The sequence below is a fragment of the Haliotis rubra genome, unplaced genomic scaffold, assembly GCF_003918875.1.
Source record: "Haliotis rubra isolate DU_JTF1 unplaced genomic scaffold, ASM391887v1 Scf1122, whole genome shotgun sequence".
In the NCBI taxonomy this organism is placed as follows: domain Eukaryota; kingdom Metazoa; phylum Mollusca; class Gastropoda; order Lepetellida; family Haliotidae; genus Haliotis; species Haliotis rubra.
The window spans coordinates 219,980-244,104 of NW_025765029.1; the positions used below are offsets into that span (position 1 = coordinate 219,980).

Here is a 24,125-nt window from a genome sequence, read left to right on the forward strand (position 1 = left end):
GTGCAAAACCGTTGATAAAGGGAGCTGACTCCAGCAGATTTGTGTCGCAAAAGCGGTTGCATACAAAGAGCTGTTTTAGACTTCCTCGTTAAAACGGGTAAGTACGATGTAATTTAACTGAACAAAAATATAACAGTTTGTTAAGTGTTGGGCGCATATATACCTTTTAAGGCCCAAGGTCGCCCTAAAACCTTATATACCTACCTACCTGTCGCAAAAGCTCAGTCTTGTTTTCCGAATAGCATGGGACTTATAGGAGTGTCATAATGATCTCATCTGCAATTGTCCTGATTACTCATAGTCGAGCCACCATATAGCTGGAATATTGCTGCGTAAAACTAAACTCACTCATATTCGATGTTCAAGCGATTAAGCAGTGGCATTATCCTTCTTCGAGATTTACATTTTTGAAAGCAGATGGTAGACTTTACTCTTTAGCACATTTGATGTTTTTTGTACTAGTTACTTAAGTGGATCTTGTGGGATAATTGAAGCTGTCAGAATCATTTTCTTATGTTTTGTTTAACTGTGACTCTCACAGTTTGTCAAATGTCTTGAATGAGTGAGTGAATAAGGTTTTGCTCTGCTTTGGCAACATTTGAGGAAAATCACAGCGGATGGCAACAGAAAAGGGCTTCATATACTGTACCCATGAGAATCAAACCCGTGACGAGACGAGCGAGTGCTGTAACCATTAGGCTACTCCAAATGGATTGATATAATTAGCATTCACATATTTGATACAAAGAGCTACAGCTATCTCAACAATTGATGTAAAGTCTGTCCAATGACCCTACGGGGAATCCGAGAAGTTTATATTGTCGTAAATTCAACACTAGAAAAGTGCGAAAATCCATTTTATGTAAGGCAAAACAACTATGGAATACATATGAATTGATTACTGATAACTGTACGGTAGGTTCACGCCATTGGCTGCATTTCGTGGATGCTGTCCTCGCAATGAGCACTTTTCCACTGTTCAGTAGGTTCCAGTGCCTTCTGAATTTTCTAAAACGCAAACATTTTCAATAAATATGACATTTGCTAGTATCATTTCATAAAATGCTAATGTTGTATAAATTCCGTTTACCAGAGTACGGTTAAACATTCGCCATGAATTAAAAAGAAAAGAAATATTCTATATTAGTAATCTTCCAATATTTGCATTTTCGCGATTCACAAAGCTGATTGGTCAACTGAAGCCAGATGACGTAACAAACATGACGTCATCCGTTCTTCACGATGTCATTAATCAATCACTCTATCTCATCTGAACCATAGTTTAATGATGTGTCTCGCTGGCTTAGACATTTCAAACTCTGCATTCACACTCCTAAAATTTCAACGAGTAATGGATAGAATTTACTGAAATTATTCATTTGTTTTTCAGCGGTTTTTTTTAACTATTACCGTAAGTCCCTCGAGAAAGTCTAGGATAGCAATATTTATTCATTCAGCATCAAAAGTACCCAATTTATTAGCTTGTGGTTTATTCTTTAACAATACCTCTTTTACTGAAGTCCCACGTTTGGTGACAACCGTCCAGGTGAAGACTATGGGGAAAGGCAGGACTGCTACAAGTGATATCATCCAACCAACTACATTGGCCCAGGCTGGGAAGATGTAGTTCCCATACTTGGGCGATCGGTATGAATACCCGGAATAGGCAATTATCACCTGGGAACATATGAATGCGTCAACGTGTTACAGTGTCCAGCTGTCGCGATTGCCATTTTTATAATAAACACGATCGTATGGTCCAGATTCGATTATTGATAGACTGCCGCCATATATCTGGAATATTGCTGAGTGCAACGTTAAACTAGAAACAAATTAAACCAAACGAATCTAAAACCTTTTCAGGATTTTGAGATTTTACGTGTGCATCCATAGGATTCCGTATTTTGCACACTGACGATAACGTTACTGTACCCTCAACGGGCAGGCCTACACAGCCGGTCTATGTCAAGAATAAAACAGGCGCAACTGATAATCACGATTCTGACATCAGTGCCTTCCCAAACATGGCTCCTCTCTAGCAGCCAAAGCAACATTCCTGACAATCGCGTCAACCCAGTCATTACTCTCAAGTTGACACAAGCTTGCCGTCTAGCAGACAAAGCAACATTCCTGACAATCGCGTCAACCCAGTCATTACGCTCCAGTTGGCATAAGCTTCCCGTCTAGCAGACAAAGCAACATTCCTGACAGTCGCGTCAACCCAGTCATTACGCTCCAGTTGGCATAAGCTTGCCGTCTAGCAGACAAAACAACATTCCTGACTATTGCGTCAACCCAGTCATTACGCTCCAGTTGGCATAAGCTTGCCGTCTAGCAGACAAAGCAACATTCTTGACAATCGCGTCAACCCAGTCATTACGCTGAAGGTGGCATAAGCTTGCCGTCTAGCAGACAAAGCAACGTTCCTGACAATCGCGTCAACACAGTCATTACGCTCCAGTTGGCATAAGCTTGCCGTCTAGCAGACAAAGCAACATTCCTGACAATCGCGTCCGCCCAGCCACGTGGGCGTAAGTGTCCACAGCAAATGCTTACAAAAGTAGGCACTTTTTCAATTTGACAATCCAAATTCCCACCAGTAACCCACCAATTTCTGGTTATGATATTTTATAAATGTACCCCAAAAGACTACATTGTAAAGATATATCTCACCAGAATTAGAACAGGGCACACGATCCGAATGCATACATGCATGAAGCCAGGTATCTTCTCCCCCCACAGCATACTGACATCTTCCTCCAGCCTCTTTGTGCCTGAAATAGTCAATACACTGTTTAGGCTTGAATCTGTATAAGTGAAAGGGAGTGAGTGAGTGAGTATGGTTTTACGTCGCTTTTAGCAATATTCAAGCAATATCACGGCGGGGGACCCCAGAAATGGGCGTCACATATTGTACTCATGTGGGGAATCGAACCACGGTCTTCGGCGTGACGAGCGAACGCTTTGACCACTAGGCTTCCCCACCGACCCATAAGTGAAAGTAGGATCATAGACGTGTATAGTTGCTGCTTTGTTTGTTTGGTTTTTCAATCCCTGAAAGAGAGAAGAACAGTTTTTTGCTTGTTGTTTAACGCCGTACGACTTTTCAGTCATATAACAGCGGCCCGTATATAATCGCGTGTGGAACAGACAATCTAAGCTAGTCCCGAGTGAAATGAACTCTGTGACACCCTCGATTGTGTTTGCTCCTTCTTTCGTTTCTGTTTATGTTGTTTACCGCCGCACACAACTTTCAAGCTATAGGGCTGCTTTCTTGATAGTTAATGACTTCATGAGCATTGATCGACACTGTTAGGATGCATTTGGTGTCAACTGAGTCAATTAGCCTCTCACCTGACCCCATTAGTTTTGGGACAAGCATGCTGCAGACCGATTCTAACTTCAGACCGTTTTACTTTTTAGGACGACAACATGACATGAAAATGACAAAATGCATTTTAAGAAATATCCGCTGTGATATTGCTGAATATTGCTAAAGGCGGCGTAAAAACATACTCATTCACTTACCCATTTTACAAAATGCTGAACAAAATTATGAATGAATATTTTTATGAATGAATCCGGGATCCAGCCGTGAGGAGTATCGCGAATTGCATAGTAGCATATGCCATCGGCCTACAATCGCATGTTCGAATCCCAAACGCGTCCAGATAATGAACATTGGTTTGTCAGCACAATAACCATAGCTGGATTGATAATCTTACACGTGCATAACTTTGGATTTTCTTCCATCATAAAGATAGCCATCAGTGAAAATTGAAGAATTATTGCTTTGAAATAACTTTGAAATCTATCTTTCTTGCACAGTCTAATGATATCACATCCAGTAGAATAAATCCCTTAAATAATTCTTGTCATAAACTGTGCAGTATTAGTACTGAGATCCAGTAAAGCAAGAACATTGTCCTAACAACTAGTTATTACCATAACACCAGCCCACGACGACGCACTCCAGCAGGGCATAGAGCGCTAAGGCTGGGAAGTACGAAAACCAGTCCACCAGTGTCAACACGTATATCCCACCCTAGAAGTAAAGGAAAATACAACTGTCCAGAGTACATATTCCAGCATTCATTTATTGGGTTATACAAAGTTATAGGAGCGTAAAACTACGCTTGACTAATATCAGATCTACATCAATGTGTTGACCAGATACATAAAAGATCCCATTAATTTATTTTTGTGTTTCCTGGGCTGTGGGGTAGCCAAGTGGATAAAGCACTGGTCACGCTGAACACCCCGGCTCGAATCTCTACAGAAGTACAATGTATGAACACAAGGTTAAAAGGGCGCAAAATCATACTCACTCACTCTAAATTCAGCATCAATATACCTGTGATTGTGTATGGTTTTATGTTGTTATTAACAACATTCCGGTAATGATACTGCGGGGGGACCAACAATATGCTTAACACATAGTACCCACATGGAGAATTGAACCCAGCGCTTTATCCACTTAGATACAACTGAAAAGCAGCATTGACACTGTTCAGAACTCATTGAAATTGAAATTGAAATTTCGTCCATGGTGTTCATAGGTACAACCGTTCATCAAGCAACACAGTAGTACAGAAAAATATAACTGTCCATATTCCAGCATTCATTGAGTGACGTCACTACAAGTGTGTGAGCATGGTTTTACGCCTTTTTAGCAATTTTCCGGTAATATCACGGCGGAGAACACCAAAATTGGGCTTGTAACATCGTACCAAGGACTTCAGCCTGACGAACGGACGCTTTAACTATTAGGCTGCATGTACCTATTAGGTTTCTGGGTTTTTAATTTCGTCCATGGTGTTAACAAGTACAACAATTTATCATGCAACATTGCTTTTACAAATCAGTTAACAAATTACTCTTGTTCCTTTTCTTAGAACGAATGGACAGGGAGAAGTTTTTGATGTTTTCGTTGAGGTTACAAATCTATGAAATCGGTTCTTATGTAATACAAGACCGTCCTCCTGTGGAGGTACGGAGGTCCCAAAACATTCAAGGTAAAGTTCATCATACTATTGTCTTTAAGTAGAATATATGTTGTTGAATATATGTTATGGCCAGTTTGTCAAAAGGTGCTTATTGCAGAAGGGATGGTGTAAATTCATCTTGGGTCCATGCAGGAAGCAAATGTACTGTATGTCCCCATGGTCCCTGGTATGGTGATCTACCTTCTTGGCAATCTATAGCCTGTTTTTATATTGTGTTGTCCTCTATAGATAATATGTTTTAGATTTAATAACTAGTTTTACATTTTATATATGTGATATTCTAGTTGTTTTACTGTCCTTCGTTGACAGGTTTTTATAATTTACCTTTAATTGTTATAAATCTATAATTTGATTTAGTCACGATATGGCTGAAATATTGCCAAAGTGACTAAACATTTTAACTCACTCACTAACACAAGACCTCTTTATTGGCCACGCATCCCGTTGCTTGTGGTTTTAAGCCACAGACCTGGGGTCTTTGTAACTGTGGCTTGGTTCCTCTGACAAACTGACTTGAAATGAATGGCATCGTGTGAAATTTAGTGCAAAAGTGATATTTCGAGTTGACTAGTAGACTCTTTACATGGCTTATAACAACGATGTAATTGGGTTTCAACTGATCGTGAGAAAAATATATTCCTTTACCAGACGTACCTGAGAGACATATACGAGGCCAAACAGTAGCACTGTGGAAAGAACAGCACAGAGGGTAAACCGACGTCGTCTTCTCAGTAGAGGGAACTGGTCTCCCAGTGCTGCTACTATTATATCAATTTGTGGCACCTGCAAATTCAACATCGGTAAGTGAGTGAGTTAGATATGAAAGTCACTGTGGCAATTCATAAGTCATGTACTGAATCGACCAAAAGCATTTTCTGTCGAATAACCTGTCAAAAGAAGTCAACATCAACTAGATTACACTCGATTTCTATTTATAACTAGTTGGTGAGTTAGTGAGTATAGTTTTACTCCACACTCACAAATATTCCAGCAGAATGGTAAGGGGGTAGGGAAAATGATGCGGTTCAGGGACTAAGAGACCTATGATTTTGGATTCGAACCCCAATTCGCCCCGATTGTGTGTAGGTATTTCTGCACAAAACCCATGCTCGTAGGTTTCCTTAAAGTACCTTCTAATACATCACTTGTAATACATCACTTCGTCATATTAGTGAAATACTGTTCAAAGCGGGGTTAAAACCCATATCACTCCTAAAGCAGAAAAAGTGTAATAACGTCCAGACAGGTGAAACATGTTATTTAAGAAGTGAGTCAGTGCTTTTAACAAAATTCGGGTAAACTCCTGGCGGGGAACATCAGAAATGGGCTTCACACATTGTACCCCTTTTAGGAAATAGCAGCCGGGTCATCGAGTTAACGCTTTAAATAGTAGGCTACCCAATCGCCCTATTTAAGAAGCATACATTACCAATGTATCAATTGCGAGTGACATCAACGTAACGAACGTCAACACCAACCATAGCTGTGGTAAGGGAAGCGAGGACAAGAAATCAGGATACACGATGAATGCAAGATTGAATCCTGAAATACAAATTCATTGGAATATGTGCTTACATGTGTATAATATCGTATTACATCAGTCAAACTGTATAAGCAATTACGCTACTTTCAACAACACTTGGTTTGTCTATCTTTGGCCACAATCACAGCAGTCAAACGTGATGTTCAGATCTGTGTTGTATCTAGTTAAATCCTTAGTCCTAGTCAAATAAACATATCTTCATCTCAAACGTTAGTTTTGGAGGATGAAATTAATATTTAGTTAAAGGAACATTTTGCAAGAGTACATTTATTTATAAATCAGCTTGTGCTATTGCTTTCATTCGAGGACCAATGGATACTGAGTTTAGTGTTGACCAATCGCAACCTTAGACAAGGGTAACAACATGTCTTCTTGTTTAGGTACACTTGAGCACATTCTGCTGGACCTGATGACTGGAAGTGCTCCACAGACAGTCCACGCAGATGGGCGATGTGACCAATGATGGAGAAACAGGCGAAGCCAACAAATACACAGGTCAGTGCATCTACCAGGCAAGTCACTATTGCATCCCTGAAGAAGAAAGGAAAGCTTGATTGTTTGTTGTTGAATGCCTCACTCGGCAATATTCACACAGTCTATACAAATCAATCTAACCTGGATATTTCCGGGTAGAAGGAGGACAAGAACCCCGTGATATTCCAAACTGCAACCTAGAATTCTGTATTGTATCCTTTGTTGTTTAACGCCACACTAAGTAATTCTCAAGCATAATTACGCCTGTCAAAATAAGCAACTGTCAACGAGCCAATACAGTGACCACGGCCACCGATCTAAGCAACTGGGATACGATGACAAACAAGTCTGCGAGAAGAGTTAGTCTGTCAACAAAGTCAGCGGGCCAAACCACCTGCTCCCGTCAGTCGCCTCTTCCAACAAGCATATGTTGCTAAATACCAATTCTAACCCTTATCTTCAGGGGTTCTGTTTGGGTAGAAAATATCTGCACATAAGCACTACAAAAGTGAAGATATTGTCAAGCTATAAATCAAATTTGACAACCTTTCAAATCAAATAGTCAGACAAATGCCTTATCAAGTTAGTCATGTCTTATAATAGCATTGATTGCTGAAGACCAACACTAACCCGGATCATCAAATTAAATGTTGGAAGTGTATCCAACACAATTGTTACCTCATCAAGAATAGACATCAGTACTTATGCCTGTAACGTTTCAGCAGCTTCATGCTCAATATAACAAATCTGTATTATCCGTCATCGCCAAGGTATTATCCATCAGAACAGATTATACTTTTCGAAAAGGCAAATTAGGGAGAACATGTTAAGCATGGGTCACTGAAAACATTACTTCCAAAGTCAACATACTTGAGACAGCGGTTGCTTATGACGTTGTGGCCAGCCAGTGTCACAATACACCCTGTAGACACACCTAGAGAATACAGGCTCAAACTAAGTGCCTCGATCCATACCTTTAAACAAGAAATGGGAAAGCATTTATTTATTCACATGCCATAAATACTGATTTATCTGCCTATATAGCTGAAACAAATATTGACGTGATCTGCTCAGTTGAGGAAAGTAGATTTATCTTACCAAGGAAACAGTTATCCTTTTCCCTTTTACAACTGCTGTATTTTCACTTTTAGATCAGTATATTTTAAGAGTTTTTTTTGTTTCATTTGTTTCCAATGGTGGTAGCCTTGCCGTTAAAGCGTACGCTCCTCACGACGAAGACTCAGGTTCGATTCACCACACTGGTAATATATGTGATGCCCATTTCTGTCATACTGCTTGAATTTCGCTAAAAGCGGCTCACTCTTCATTTATTGGCTTTATTTATGTAAATATGAAACGTTGAGAGTAATCCGTTTCGAGTATAAGCTACAATAGTAATGAACATTATATGGATTGATGACTGAAAGTCAGTGATGACACAAGGTGTTTACGAAAAAGGTGATGGTAAATGCCTGCCTATTTCCTGTTGAGTCTTTGAGCAATTCAAAACTGGCGGTAATATAGTAACAAATCCTATTTCACGAAATGGTAAAGGTAGAACCTTCTTACATACTATTGAGTCTGTTGGACTTTCAGTGTTGGGGTTGATATGATAATACATCCCATTTCACGAAAAGTGTAAAGGCAGAGACTTCCAACTTACTCTTGGGTCTTTGAGCCTTTCAAAATTGGGGTTGATATAGTAATAAATCCCATCTGCGGATCCTGGTAGTAGACAGCCACGGATGAGGAAGATGAAGGTAAGGATGTAGGGAATAGCCACGGTGACATACACAAGCTGAAGGAAACAAACATGCCGAGTTAATAGGTATGCTTATGTTGAAACCAGCTATTCATACTGGACATTACAACATACATGTATACGCAATTATTTTTCAGTTAAAAAGTGGTGTTTTCAGCAGTAGGACGCCTCGTTAGAATGAAGAGGGCACACGAGTCTCGTCGTTTTACAAGAGTCGCCACCCATGATGTGCAAGACACATGTTATCGTGGGTTCGAATCTCAGACGCCCCTTTCTATATCGTAGATTTTACCAACGTGTTAAAGGAGCGTGGTATCACTGTAATAGATTCCTGTCAGTTTCGGAGACAAGTCACACGCCTATCGAGACAAATGTTTTCCTTTGATTATGGTTAGTTTCCCAGTGAAAGATACACTATAAGGGTGATTGTAATAGTTTTACGTTAAGAAAGATACACTATAAGGGTGATTGTAATAGTTTTACGTTAGGAAAGATACACTATAAGGGTGATTGTAATAGTTTTACGTTAGGAAAGATACACTATAAGGGTGATTGTAATAGTTTTACGTTAGGAAAGATACACTATAAGGGTGATTGTAATAGTTTTACGTTAGGAAAGATACACTATAAGGGTGATTGTAATAGTTTTACGTTAGGAAAGATACACTATAAGGGTGATTGTAATAGCTTTACGTTAGGAAAGATACACTATAAGGGTGATTGTAATAGTTTTACGTTAGGAAAGATACACTATAAGGGTGATTGTAATAGTTTTACGTTAGGACCTGGCACTGTCAAATGAAACTGATTGCGTGTGTATACTAGCGGAAAAAAGTAACCGTGCTTTATATAATGTACTATAATTTTGTTAATAATTATAATAACAACATAAACTTTGGTAAACAGTTAAATCAATGTTTAATTAGGGAAATTTCATGAATTAAACTTAAGCACGGTAACATTCAAGTGCGTGACACACGTCTGCAGAGGTCTTGTATCAGAACTCAATTCACAAAGTCAGTAACGTGTGTGACCCCCGTTAGCATCTATGCAAGCCACACAACGGCGACGAATGGATGAAACAAGATGGTTGAAAAACGCTTGAGGAATATTATTCCAGATGTTCACCAAAGACTGACCCAATTCATCAAGCGTCAACGGCTGGTTTGGTTGTTGACGTAGACGTCGCTCAATTTCATCCCAGACAGGTTCTATGTGCGAAAGGTCTGGCGAAACTGCCGGCCATGGCAGAACATCAATGTTCTGTTCCATTAAATGGTATGTGACTACACGTGAAACGTGTGGACGGGCATTGTCATGCTGAAAGGGCACGAAGGGCACAACGTGACGTTCAATAATTTCGTTTCGGTAACGTGAACCTGTCAGATTGCCATTGACAAAAACGACTTCCGTTCGGCCACGGTTTGAGATGCTCTCCCACAACAGTACACTGCCACCTCCAAATGAACGACGTTGGGTGATGCACACGTCGGCGTAACGTTCCCCATCACGTCTGTAAACCCTAGCTCGCCAATCTGAACTGTCAAGGTGAAATCGAGACTCATCTGTAAACAGGACACAGTTCCAGTCACGTTGTGTGAACCTTAGATGTTGTCTGCACCATGCTAGACGTGCTTGACGGTCACGTGGCAGCAAAACGGGACGTATCGCAGGTCGTCGGGGTCAAATGTTGTGTTCTCTTGGACGGTTTCTTACAGTCCTCCCACTATTGGTTTCAAACCAGGAATCGTTCGAGCTGTCAAAGTTGCAGATTGAAACCGATTCCTTAGATGAACAAGGCAGATATGGTTATCCTGCCGACGTGACGTCACTCGTGGACGACCGCATCGACGTAAGTCGCGAGTGTTGCCATTTTGCTGATAACGTCTCCAAAGAGACGATATGGTGTTCCGATGAACATTAAAATGTCTAGCAACTTCAATTTGGGGCATTCCAGTCTGCAGCATACCGACATTTTCAGACAGACACGAGGCATAATGTTTTGCAGTGTAAACAGAACAATAATGTGTTTTTCTTATCACCAGAAGTCTACACAAACGATGTGTGCCCTTTTGGGCTGAACAACACGTGTGACAAAGTCACAATTGAGTTTAACATGGAAAACACGAAACTTGCAACGTGTGCAACATGTGCATTTCATTCAGACAATGACAAAAGTGCGTCTTCTGCGATAGTTTTTCAAAAATGTTTTGGAATAAATATTTTATGATATTTTATATGAAGCACAGTTACTTTTTCCGTTAGTATATATACCTTCCCGGCAACTTTTATTTCTTGAGAAAGCCATAGAAAAAGAAGTCCCATTGTGACGACCAGACACCCTGCAAGAGGCCACCTGATGCCACCCAGAGTCTCCAGACCATCGCTCACTTGCAACACCTGGAATCTAATGAAATCCGCCATCGAACAACACGGAGTGAGTGAGAAAATGCATTTCATTTGTATGGGAATTGTGAAAAACCTTTAAAGAAAGCCATTATTTAGATAGGGTTTTTTAGTAGCGGGTGTTTTACTTCAGTATTGTGAATGTAAGTCAAAGAACAGTCACAAGGTGCCTTTCCATTATCACATGTGAAATATGATAACAATGGCCATTTATAAAGCATCTGTTTCCACACACTTGTGCATGCTCAACGCACTAACACATTATTACTCCGGAAAACCCAAGCTGCCTGTTAGGGGTTAGAAGGTTATAGTCACATGACTTATCCCACCAGGTACCCATTTTCTGCTGGGTGAACAGAGGCAATTTTGAACAAACTCACTTGCCTAAGGTGAGACCACATGTATACCATTTGCTTCGTTGTGGGGAAGGACTTAAGTCCTAGAAACTCTCAGGAGTCAAGCTGTCAAACACGGTCATTCATCCAATGACTCTCCGCGCCAAAAGTTAACTTCAACTGATGTGTGACCTGAGCTCTATCTACGGGACCACACACCACCAGGAGTTACCAGTTGTAAACATATAACCAGGTCTACAAAGGACAGTAAAACAACCAATCACAAGTTTTGCATGGGCTATATATTGACCTGGTATCTATTAAGCTAATATGCATGATAAGAACGATCAAAGCATAAGCCAAAGTCAAATGACGAAGTTATATGAAATATAACACGTTGCATATGCTTCAACAATAAATGAGTTACTAGATAGACACTTATAAACTTGTCTACAAAGGACAGTAAACAACCAATCACCAGTTTTGCATTAGCCATATATACTCATGCCAATAATGGTTGTCACCCCCTTCAATTATGTTAATTGGAGAGGGGTTGGGGGTTGGGGTGGGGATGGGCGTGACAACCATTATTGGCATGAGTATATTTAGCAAGCCTTTATATTTCCATATAGTGACTAGAAGAAACCATCAAGACTCTACAAGAGGGGAGTATCACGGATTAGCATTTAAAACTACTATACAACCTTACAAAATACCACAATAATAAAGATCCATGATAAGAACGACCTAAAGATCATCAGCAACCAAAGTTAGGCAACCGTTAGATTTAAGCTTCTTCTTCTACTTTAAAAGAAACTCTCAACACAGTCGTAGTAGGAATAAATCTACTTTGTGGTCTTACAAGCCTAAAACATACCATGAGTTCAAACGTGACCAACACCCACAAACATACACATAAAGAAATAATTGTATAAACAATTCTGTGTTTGGAATAAAATAATGAACAACATTATACCTCCAGAATTCTTCAGCAGCGGACAGGTGATCGTTAATTCCATCGGAACCTGAAGAAACGTTCCCAACGGTTTCATTAACAGTCGGGTAACTGGTGCTGTTATTCCATGTGGTGTTTTCTAAATTATAGGATGTGCACGCAATAGTGTTCCAGTGGTTGTCACAGTTGTTCCAAGGAAAGTTGTCGGAGAAGGAATGGTAGAGGTAGAACATGAACCAGCAGAAAATGACGCTGAAGTAGGTGCAATATACCCACGAATATATGACTCCGCCCAAACCAATACCTGGAGGAAGGAAGATTTGATTTTGGCAATAGGGCATGGAACATGAGTCAGCAGGAAATGATGCTGTAGTAGGTGGAATGGAGAAAAGAATAAATGATCCCACCTAAACCAATAGATGCAGGAAGGAACATTTGATTTGTACAATGACGAAGTCATTGAGAAATATTAATGAAGGGTATCACTGGAATTTTCGATACCATGACACGATTGTTGACATATCGGATGGATTTCATTTCCATAAATCCAATTTCCATAATATGTTCAAGGATAGCTGTGTCTTGGTGCAATTCAAAATTCTATGATCACAGGTTTTCTTTTTCAATCTTTTTTCGAATGCCTAATGTTTTGTGGTTTCAGAATTTCAGATAACACAGATCCTCAATTCTGGATGTGTATTGACCAATATTAATGAATTTTCGAGACTATGACAAGACTATTGATCTCAGGAATGGCTTTCGTTTATATAAATCCATTTCCCATAACATTTTCCAGAATAGCTGTGTCCTTGAGCATTTGACCATAGGTTTTCTTTCATCATGTTTCTCGAATCATGTTGGAAAAATGGGTAAATGTCCATAGCGTTTTATGACGTTCATTAGTTCCTCAACTATCTTTGAAAAACGTGTTGGTTTATCCATTCACAGTCATTCTTATAAATGAATATAAGAATAATACTTATAAGAATATGGTTTCAAGATATTTCGACATAGAATATGTCATCCTAAACTCCCTGCTCATGCAAGTTAAATAGTTCTTTAATGACAACATTGTTGAGTGAAAGAAGAGGAGCAAATATGCATCTACCTTTGAAAGGCGGACACAGATTCCAAACGTTGATAGGTCCACTCTGTGAATACTGACCAATGACCATCTCCAGGTAGACACATGGCATGGCTCCAATTATGGTGAACAACAGGAAGGGTATCAGAAACGCACCTGTTCAAGATGAAAGATTAAGACGGGTTACTTGTAGTCATGTTACACTATTCCTAAACATTGCCGTAGTCTTTACAATGTAAACCAAACAGTGTCGATGATTCAGTCGTTTTAGAATGTATTAGAAATATAGAACAGAAGTACTGTTAATACCTGTCATAATTATTCTGAAAAGTGATTTCTGAATTGTGTCTACAGAAGACGTCATCGGCAGAGAACAATTATGTCACAATCATGCCCCGACAGAGACAATGAGGTGGAAGATAATGTGGACACGTTGAGAATGTGCACTGTGAACGTCACGGTAACCATTAATCCACGCCACGTGTGGCTTTTGTGGAGATCTTGGACAACATAATCCTCACCTACGCAGGGTCCGGTTGTCAAAGAAATACAATTACTGACAGCTTGTAATATCACATACGCAGAAGGGAAGGTCAGAAAAGGAGAATTGTTCCCACATGTCAATATGTCTACTACATATCAATGCTAACATTACACATAGCACCTACCACCACCGTTCCTTGTGCAGTAGAAAGGGAACTTGATGAATGTGCCGGATCCGATACCATATCCGAGCATAGTGACGATATAGTCCAGCTGATGGCGCCATTGCTCGTGCATTCTGTTGTTGCCACTATCTGTAACACGTTAATGGACCATAAAAGTGTTTAGATTTCTGACTTACAACAGTCCACTCAACATAGTTGTAGTTAATTTATGTTAGTCTTATGAAATAGAAGGAAACGAAATTATTTAACTTTTGCATATTGTCATACGTATATTGTTAGTTAGTATGTGTAGGAAAATGTCACAATTATTGTTATAAAAAGTGTATATCCATAGCATATGTTCACGAATTGGACCTGTAGATTGTTTCATCGTTGTTTTTGTAAACCCTCCTCAACTTTCTGTTTTGTAGTAAAGTTGTTGGATTAGTACCAATTGTATTTCAGTCACTGAATTTCGTTTTGTAATAGTCTATTGAAATAATTCTTGCTTCCTTGCTGTTCAACAACCTGTTCAGAGTGTGCAATTAATATTTTACAATATCCCCTCTTTTTCACAAAAAAAATCAAAATCAAATAAAAACATTTTGCATCCTTTACTGAATTGAGCTCTAAAGTGCGTTGAGTGATTGGCAGTGATTAGTCCTTCTTGGCTTTTCTGAGCAAATGAATTTTCAGCAATGATTTAAAAGTGCTTAATTCATTTGTTGATCAGACTTCATGGTACCTGCTATGCCTTTTCTACCTTCAGTTGCTAGTCATCTACAGCCCATGTTTTATTATTGTATTCTTCTCTATAGTGATGTCTTTTTATAATGACGACCGCCTCCGTGGTGTAGTGGTTAGAGCGTCCGCCCGGAGTGCGGAAGGTCGCGGGTTCGACCCCGACCGCGTCATACCAAAAGACGTTAAAATATGGTACTTGTTGGTCCCTGCCTGGCGCTCGGCATTAATGGGTACAAAAAGGACTTGTCGGCTCGGAGTCAGTATAATGTGTCTGAGTGGTTTACTGCGGCATGGTATCTCAGTGGACTAGCACTATAAAACCAGCTTCAGTCTGGGCTAGTACAAGCAGGCGCACATACACCTACACACGCATGCACGTCGTCATATGAGCGAAATATTCTCAAGCACGAGGTTAAAACCAATTTCACTTCACCTCACCTTTTTATGATGACATGTTATTTGTGATACTCATGTAGTTTTAGTATCCATTGACAGTTGTTTATGTTCTACATATATTCATTGTAAATGGAACCCGTGAAGGTCCGGGTTAGAATGAACCTTCAGTAACCCATGCTTGTCGTAAGAGGCGACTGACGGGATCGGGTGGTCAGGCTCGCTGGCTTGGATGACACATGTCATCGGTTCCCAATTGCGCAGATCCATGCTCATGCTGTTGATCACTGGATTGTCTGGTCCAGACTCGATTATTTACAGACCGCCGCCATATAGCTGGAATATTGCTGAGTGTGGAGTAAAACTAAACTCACTCACTCATTGTTAATGGAGAAATTGTCCTCGTCACAATATGACTGAAATATTGTCGATAAATATTAACTCAATAGCGCACTGTTAAGCTTTTTTGGTTAGATTTCCAATTGTCAGCAATGTTGTTTCTATATCAAATGTTAAGTATTATCCCTAAAAACCGCACTTTTCGCTATTTTTATTCTTAAGTTCATAATTAGGATTATAAGCCTGTGCACCTTACGACGTCTGCTTGAGAAAGACTGATACCCATTTGGTTGACCGTAACGGTGCAACCACTGGCTGGGGGAATATGAAACGCTGACCACGAACTGAAGGCTGAATGTGAATTGCCGATACCTAAGTTTAAAGTGTCAACCATGTGAAAGATTCACTGGCGATACACTGGTATAAGTGTGTTTTACATTAAAACGGTATTGCTTCGTTTGGTAGCCAAGGCCATTTGCCATGGTGTCAGTGTATTAAAAACTTGGTCGTTTTCTTGCATGTTTTGTAGTTAGGAACCAAGAAACGACCGCAGCTTTCTTTCACTTTCACAGACTGCATGTAGGCAAGGTTGTGTCACTTCAGGCTCTAGTCTTCGTGTAAGCACGTGTTTCGTCACGTCATGGTCATGAAGGAATGAGTGAGTGAGTTAAAATCTAAAGTCACATCGGCAGTATTTTAGCCATATCGTGACTAGGAAAGTTGTAAATATATAAATGAATAAAAACAAACTAATATAATATACTTTCCTGTCTGTAAAGGGCAGTAAAACAACTAAATTATCAGAGGAATGAATTAAAACTAGTATTTAAATCAAAAATATTTTAACTATAAATTACAATACAATATAACAACTGGCTATAGATTGCCAATGACTGAAGGTAGATCACAATACTAGGGACCATGGGAACTTAAAGTAAATTTGCTTCCTGCATGGACCCTAGCTGGATTTACATCATCCCCTCAGCTGTTATCAATTTAGACAAATCTAGCCTGACATAAAAAATACAATTTACTTTGAATGTTTTGGGACTAACGCTTCCCTCTCAGGAGGGCAATAATTTTACAGTACCACGAAGGAATGAGAAAAGTTTGTTAGTCTAGTGTTTCTACACAGTGGCACAAATAGTGAGTTCGCTAATGTAGTAACGCTATCAGCATCAGAGCGATCGCTGTTTTAGGTTAGCAAGCTTAGACAGTACACCGCAATGAATGCACTATGTCGCAGCACGTTAGCCTGTTGCCCATCGTTCATCATGACTAATTTCGCTGACTATGTCAACAATCACATTTAAATTACGAATAAAGTAAACAAACGTTTGCAAATAATGTCATATCAATAAGTCATTTTCCTAAATCCTGCTATCATGATTTATATGAGTGGGTTTGTTTTCATATATCCTATGACAAGCTGAAAGCGCAATCTATTTATCCCTGGTAAACATTCAGATTTTTCAGCATCCCCTCTGAGACCTCTGTGCTGATTATTTGAATCAAGGACGTACACAACTGCAAACCCATACAATGTGGCCCATGTCTCAGCATGTTCGTAATTGCCCTATCTAAGTATGCATGTCTACACATTTATTAAGACATCATGCACAGGAGTTTTCCATAAACTCTAGAGTAAGGTTTATGTCGCTGTTGTTGTTGATCATGAGGCGGAACCGTATGACTAGGACCGTCACAATAGCCTCGGTTAGGAGTCTAATCTTATTTTCTGAAATGATCTTGAGTTCTCACGTCTGTACCTATCATCGCTCTCATCATAAAGTGTTTCTGTACCAAATAAAGTGCACATAAAAAGATCACACAGCGTGATTGTATACTTCGCGAAAGTAAAAAAAAATATGTATGCTGCAAGGTGTGTTGGCAATGCTAATGATAAGGCAATGATTGACTGACACAAGGTGTCATAGGACTATGATGATAATGACAATATCCATATGTTCAGCAGCTATCGAAAGGGGCAAATTCGTTTCCATGAATGTAGTTGCTACCAGTGATGTGGGCGTCGTGTTTTATGCGAAGTAATCCTTTTGTACCACGTAAGCCTTTGAGGGGGGATCTTAAAGTGAGTATGTGATGTAATAGGAGGCCAATGTAGGGATTTATCTATAGGAATTATGTGATATGACTTTGATTTAATTTCTTCCATCCTCTGTTGATGCATGTCAGGACTTTACTTGACCTTGAAAACAAGGTATTCCACGGGTATATCAAGCGCACTAAAGTTGTTGGACAGAATCTCAATTTGATTTTGTTGATGGCGGTGTACTGCTGGACGGTACAGCAATGGGAGTAAACAAGTTGAAGTCATGCCCCAGGTCTGCCACAGTCAGAGATTTATGGAGAAGCTTTCTGTGAAATCACTGCATCATATATACATGCAGTATGAGGAACAGAATAGCAATCCAACCGATGTTTTAGCCGTAATGACGTCGGCTGGTCCTACAAGTGAAACTGAGGGCTTCATTTGCTGACCAAGGCAAGTCATTTCCCATTTGCAATCGCAACTCGCAGTGTGATTCTTAAGGAAAATATCAACATGAAATGAAATTATGCAATGAGTTCACCTATGCAGTTCTGTTTTATAAAGCCAATACTCCCCATTGCTCTCGTTGCCCCGGAATGGTACCCGGGTTCTCCACCCTTCTGACGCTCTGGGTAATGCAGAAGCTGCAGTGTTGGAGAGCCTACATATTCTCCGGGAAAGTCTTGGTGGGTTTGACTAGGCAGCGCTTCCTGGGAGAAGTCCCATTCGCTATCTGAGCCACGTGTAGAGGGGGCTAGGGCCCTGTGTTGATGATGAGCCTTACCAGCCTGACTGTGCCAGGATCACCCATACCCGCTGTTTCGACTGCGAATTGCATGATCCTGGCACGTTAGACTAACGCTAGTCTCTGGAAATAGGGATTTTTGATAGAGATAGCGAAACGAACAAAGGAGTAATTTTTTAAGCGTTTGAAAACACGTGGTTAGTTTGAACACTTTTAAAACAGATAACTTCCTAACTGTTACTTAACAGCGAAACTGAAAAAAACAACAGGCTTGTTATAATACATAGTTGAGCTACACTAACCTGCAGTCTGTAGGGCTGTCTGTAGGGCTGTCTGTCGAGGCACGGGATGTCTTGATGATGCCCTTGAAGCCATTTAGGTGTTGTGTGGGGTAAATATAAGCTGTCCACCCCACTGCACACATACACAACCCTAAGCGGGATACTGTGGCTTTTGTCACAGGTTTATGTCGCTTGGGTAGCTAACAAACAACTGAGTCTCTGTCCCGCGTGAGGCTGCAGTTCATTCAGTACTGTCAGTACACACACGCGAGTATCCGGAGTATAGGCTGAGAGCGATATTTGTCACACATCTTTCCCGGGTCTCGGCTGTTTTAGTAGATCAGCTATTCTGAAAGTACTGTCCGTAACGACTATTATTTAAACTATTAAAGTTTGAAGTCTATGCCCCGACGATAGGAAAATAAGAACCACAAGTTTTAACACTTTCTTTTACCGGAAAAAGCGCTTTAAAATACTCAAAAACTAGACTTGTGTCCCACGTTTGGTGTCTTTGCTGTGTGAAGATATATGTCATTTTGCTACGTGCTATATTACGAGGGGCGAACAAAAAGTATGTAGACTCACCAAGAAATCGATACAAATGCAGTTGTTTTTATGGTTTATTTTTCTACATATCATCTGTCAAGCTCAAGCAATTTGGTTTTGCTATGTTCCATTCTCACGATCCCCATTTTGTTTGACCTTTTCTTGGTACCCTCAAAAATCTACAGTAAATGCATCAAAACTTCAGGAAACAAAATATGCAAGAAATATTTTGTGTGTTTGAGAATGATAGAAGTCCCCTAGAATCACACTTAGATATTAAAGTTCATAAAAAAGCAATAAAATTTGAAGTTACAATCGTTTGTTAAAGTGACTCCCCACTTCATGTTGACTGAAAGAGCTTGTTTTGGAGACACTACCCATCCCCCTTTCAGATGACGTAATCATAAGGGCATAGCTTATTCTAATGTTTTCACTTATGCATACATGATGCCAAGGGTTCAAACGAAATACTGAATGGTCACACCTCACTATATATTGTAAACCATGCCAGCTTGAATATCTGGACACAATGTTTTTGAAAGATTAAAATGGGGGGTGTCCTAAAAATAGCCCCCGACTAAATATAAATCAGGCAATCCAAATCTTTGACTGTTGATCATGACGGGAAGTCATCCAATACTATACTGAACTCATTTTATATGACATTATCTGAGGGTATACCATTATCCAAGAGGTACCAAAAGACAAATCGTTTATAATTTTCGGCAATTTTGTTAGAAATATTATAACCCAATGTGTTGTGATGACAAATATCTGGTTAACCACATTACCCACACATGTGAAATTTTGGATATGGCTTTGCTAACGATTCCTTCAAAATATAATGGAAGCTTTTCAAACATTGGACATCGAGAATATAATTAGGCTACGTACTTTTTGATCGACCCTTGTATGCTTGGTAAACAAGACTGGTGTGGACATTTATATGCTTATTCCAGAATATCTCAGTGAGAAAATTTAAGAAGCGATTTGATGAAGTCATTTCACGTTACCTCTCACATCACGAGACGACTAGTAGTTGTGTGAAGACCACTTTCCACCCTGGCTACTCAGCCTATGCCCACTGTTCCTACGAGGTGAACATTACCGTTATTGTCTTTACTGCTACTCTTTATTGTATTGCTTTTGTATCGCCTTTGTTATGATTTGTATTGATCTCTAAACTAATTAGCTTATGGACCATGTTTAATCTGTTGTAAACAACTTGTGAGGTGAAATGGGGGTTTAACGTAGCACTTTTAACAATATCTCGCTCATATGACGACGTGCATGCGTGTGTATATGTGGCTACTTGTACTAGCCCAGACTTTAGCTGGTTTTAGAGCTAGCTCACTGAGATACCATGTCGCAGTGAAGCATGAATACCCCACTCAGACACATTATACTGGCCCCGAGCAGACCAGTCCTTGTTGTACCCATTAATGCCGAGCACCAGGTAGGGACCATATATTATTTGGAATGACGCGGCTGGGGATTGAACCCGCGACCTTCCGCTCTCCGGGCAGACGCTCTAACCACTAAACAACTTGTTATAATTTGATATATATATTAAATTAGAAATCCATATAGATAACTTTAGCATTTCACTCCGACTGGAAATGAAACATATCCTGAAGACTGCAATGTGTCGTATTCCTTGATTGCTGAAAGCTTTGTTCCAGGTCTTTCATGGGCATTCATTCATTCATTCATTCATTCATTGCTTTGTTCCAGGTCTTTCATGGGCATTCATTCATTCATTCATTCAATCATTCATTCATTCGGCGCAAATGAAAGGTTTCAGTCGTAACGTAGCTAGTCAAACAAAAACGTTACTTGAACAATATCACAAGTTGTGTTTTCTTGACGTGGTCCGATTCCTGGTTGAATGCAAGGAGGTAAAGATCCAAAGCGTTCAGTTGAATGTGAGACAGCAGTAAGGACAGTCGTGCAAAACCTCAGTTTTCAGCTTGCAAAACGCTGACACGAGGAGGTGTCGACGACTGTCATCAGGTGATAGCGAATTGGCCAATAACCAGAACTAATGAAGAGAGCGTCACGATTGGGAGGTCCCGGGTTGTAACACAGCAAAAATGTTGATGTTGGTACGTTGATCCCGTTTTTACGACAAGAATATTCACGTTGGTTAAGATCAATTCTAACCTGGCTCTTCAAGGGTTCTACTCAGCATGACATGATCAGACAAGTAACGAGTTACACCAAGATCAGATTTATATCGTTATGCTAACGCAATAAGCCAACCATCATTGATAAATGATCAGTACTTGGTGCTGTCTTTGAAAATCGGTCTTCAGTAACCCATGCTTGTCGTAGGATACGACTAACGGGATCGGGTTGTCAGGCTCGCTGACTTGGTTGATACATGTAATCGTATTCCAATTGCATGGAACGATGCTCATGATGTTGATCACTGGATTGTCTGGTCTAAACTCGATTATGTACAAACAACAATCATATAGCTGGAATATTGCTAAGAGCTGCGTTTAACAAAGAAACAAACAAATCATTGTATGAGATAACATTTATTTCTTTTTCAAAGAGTTGCTGTAAATGCGCATTTTTTGTTGTTATCTGTTAATACATAGTTGTTATATGTGTTCTTACTTGGCGTGCCAGTGGAATGGTGGTAGTGTAAAAGGCATTAAACAAAAGCAACAAACCCTTGCTATAATTACTGACAAAAGTGACAAACCGTTGCAATAATTACTGATAAAAGTGACAAACCCTGGTAATTACTACTACAAGGGGAAAACGCTTGCCATAGTTACTGACAAAACCTACAAATCCTTGCCATAATTACTGACAAAAGCGTCAAACCCTTGAAATAATTATTAATAAAAGTGACAAACCCCTGCCATAATTACTAATAGAAGCCACAACGCCTTGCCATACCTACTAATAAAAGTGACAAATCATTGCCATAATTACTGACAAAAGCGTCAAACCTTTGCAATAAGTATTTATAAAAGTGACAAATCCCTGCCATAATCACTGACAAAAGCGTCAAACCCTTGCCATAATTACTAATAAAAGTGACAAACCCTTGCCATAATTATTAATAAAAGTGAAAAACCCTTGCCGTAATTATTAATAAAAGTGACAAATCCTTGCCATAATTACTGACAAAAGCGTCAAATCCTTGCCATAATTATTAATTAAAGTGACCAACCCTTGCCATAATTACTAATAAAAGTGACAAACCCTTGCAATAATTATTAAAGGTCACATGCAACCAAAAAATCAAACATAATTAAAACACAATTATCACTTATTCATGACATATAATATACATTGCTGGTTATGAAAAAACATATAAACAAAATTATAAGCGTACAATCGCAAATCAAAAGTGCAATATTGTGTACTTGGGTTTACTTCCCAAGAAACGAAGCAGCCGGGATCCCGAACCCAGTCACAGCGGGTGGGTGTGCACTCAAGTGTAACGGCTGGTTCATTTGCAGATGCCCTCACGGCTCATTGTGTGTGTATATATAGAGATGTTGGGTTTTGTAAATACATGCTCATTTTTTGTGTATAACATTTTGCAATCAACAGACATCATAACATGTCATGTGTTCAAGTATCACACCTGCCTGTCTGTGTAATTACATCATGTGACAGAAACCGAACTCGGGCCATAAATCAAATTGACTGCATTTTGTTTATGGTGTATAGTCTGATTGGTGTTAAGTTCAAATTGCATGTGGTCAGTGATAGCAGCTGTGTATTGAATATTGTCATTAGCAGACAGGCAGGCAGACACACAGGTGTCAATAAAACAAGACATTGAGTTTTGGCTGTGACAACGACATATCTATATCACAGTTAGAAATTCTGTCAACGCTAAATAAGGACATTGCTTTCAAGTATCGAACTGAGAAAGTAACTCGGTAAGAAGAACGTGTGGTGAAACAGACAAATGAAATTATATAAACAGTTAATTTACTGTCATAACATATAAAAAGCTCGCGCCTGTGAGATATCAACAAAACATTAGGAAAATAGCTCACACCAAAGCCTTCACCGAGTATTCACCGGACAACCCGCTTCCAAGCTGCGCGAACCTATTTCACTGTGCATGTGCTATGAGCGCAGCCCAGCTGTTGAAACCAATCGTTTAAAATCCGATTTTGCGCGGTTTTTTTCATTGCGTTATTTTTCAACTTTATAAGTTGAATTTGCATTTTTGACGATTTGTTTCGGTAAGTCAATACCCAAAGGTATCAGAATCTGCAAAGTTGTGTTTTACGTTGCATGTGACCTTTAATAAAAGTGACAAACCCTTACCATAATTACTAATAAAAGTGACAAACCCTTGCCATAATTACTGACAAAAGCGTCAAACCCTTGCCATAATTATTAATAAAAGTGACAAACCCTTGCCATAATTACTGACAAAAGCGTCAAACCCTTGAAATAATTATTAATAAAAGTGACAAACCCTTGACATAATTACTAATAAAAGAGACAAACCCTTGCCATAACTATTAATAAAAGTGACAAATCCTTGCCATAAGTACTAATAAAAGTGAGAAACCCTTGCCATAATTACTGACAAAAGAGTCAAACCCTTGCCATAATTATTAATAAAAGTGACAAACCCTTGACATAATTACTAATAAAAGAGACAAACCCTTGCCATAACTATTAATAAAAGTGACAAATCCTTGCCATAAGTACTAATAAAAGTGAGAAACCCTTGACATAATTACTGACAAAAGAGTCAAAACCTTGCAATAATTATTAATAAAAGTGGCAAACTCTAACCATAATTACTAATAAAAGTGACAA

The 24,125-nt window shown here is 39.4% G+C and overlaps 1 protein-coding gene across 3 annotated transcripts; it reads right to left on the reverse strand.

The window, feature by feature from the left end:
* Positions 1-841: 841 nt before the first annotated feature.
* LOC124290245 (sodium- and chloride-dependent GABA transporter 1-like) lies at positions 842-18,979 on the reverse strand. 3 transcript variants are annotated; one of them, XM_046726960.1, is made up of 14 exons: positions 18,789-18,974; positions 14,234-14,358; positions 13,590-13,721; positions 12,503-12,785; positions 11,060-11,192; positions 8,687-8,821; positions 7,894-7,997; positions 6,956-7,080; positions 6,436-6,548; positions 5,661-5,789; positions 3,946-4,045; positions 2,674-2,774; positions 1,507-1,677; positions 842-1,008 (listed from the first exon to the last, which is right to left on the reverse strand). In XM_046726960.1, the coding sequence occupies exons 1-14, from the start codon at positions 18,908-18,910 to the stop codon at positions 922-924; spliced, it is 1,860 nt and encodes a 619-aa protein (XP_046582916.1). In that variant the 5' UTR covers positions 18,911-18,974; the 3' UTR covers positions 842-921. The 3 variants fall into 3 exon arrangements, with proteins under 3 accessions (XP_046582916.1, XP_046582923.1, XP_046582932.1); XM_046726967.1 differs by having other exon boundaries at positions 14,234-14,362; positions 18,789-18,946; XM_046726976.1 differs by lacking the exons at positions 842-1,008; positions 1,507-1,677; positions 3,946-4,045 and having other exon boundaries at positions 2,677-2,774; positions 18,789-18,979.
* Between the last annotated feature and the right edge of the window lie 5,146 nt (positions 18,980-24,125).

Excerpts from the sequence above, each read along its gene's own strand:
- LOC124290245 (XM_046726960.1), bottom strand. The coding sequence starts at position 18,910 with ATGTGTGCAGTGGGGTGGACAGCTTATATTTACCCCACACAACACCTA. Across the intron at positions 7,081-7,893 it reads ATAAGCAACCGCTGTCTCAA|GGATGCAATAGTGACTTGCC; the intron begins GTATGTTGACTT and ends TTTCTTCTTCAG. Across the intron at positions 4,046-5,660 it reads GCCTCGTATATGTCTCTCAG|GGTGGGATATACGTGTTGAC; the intron begins GTACGTCTGGTA and ends CTTTACTTCTAG.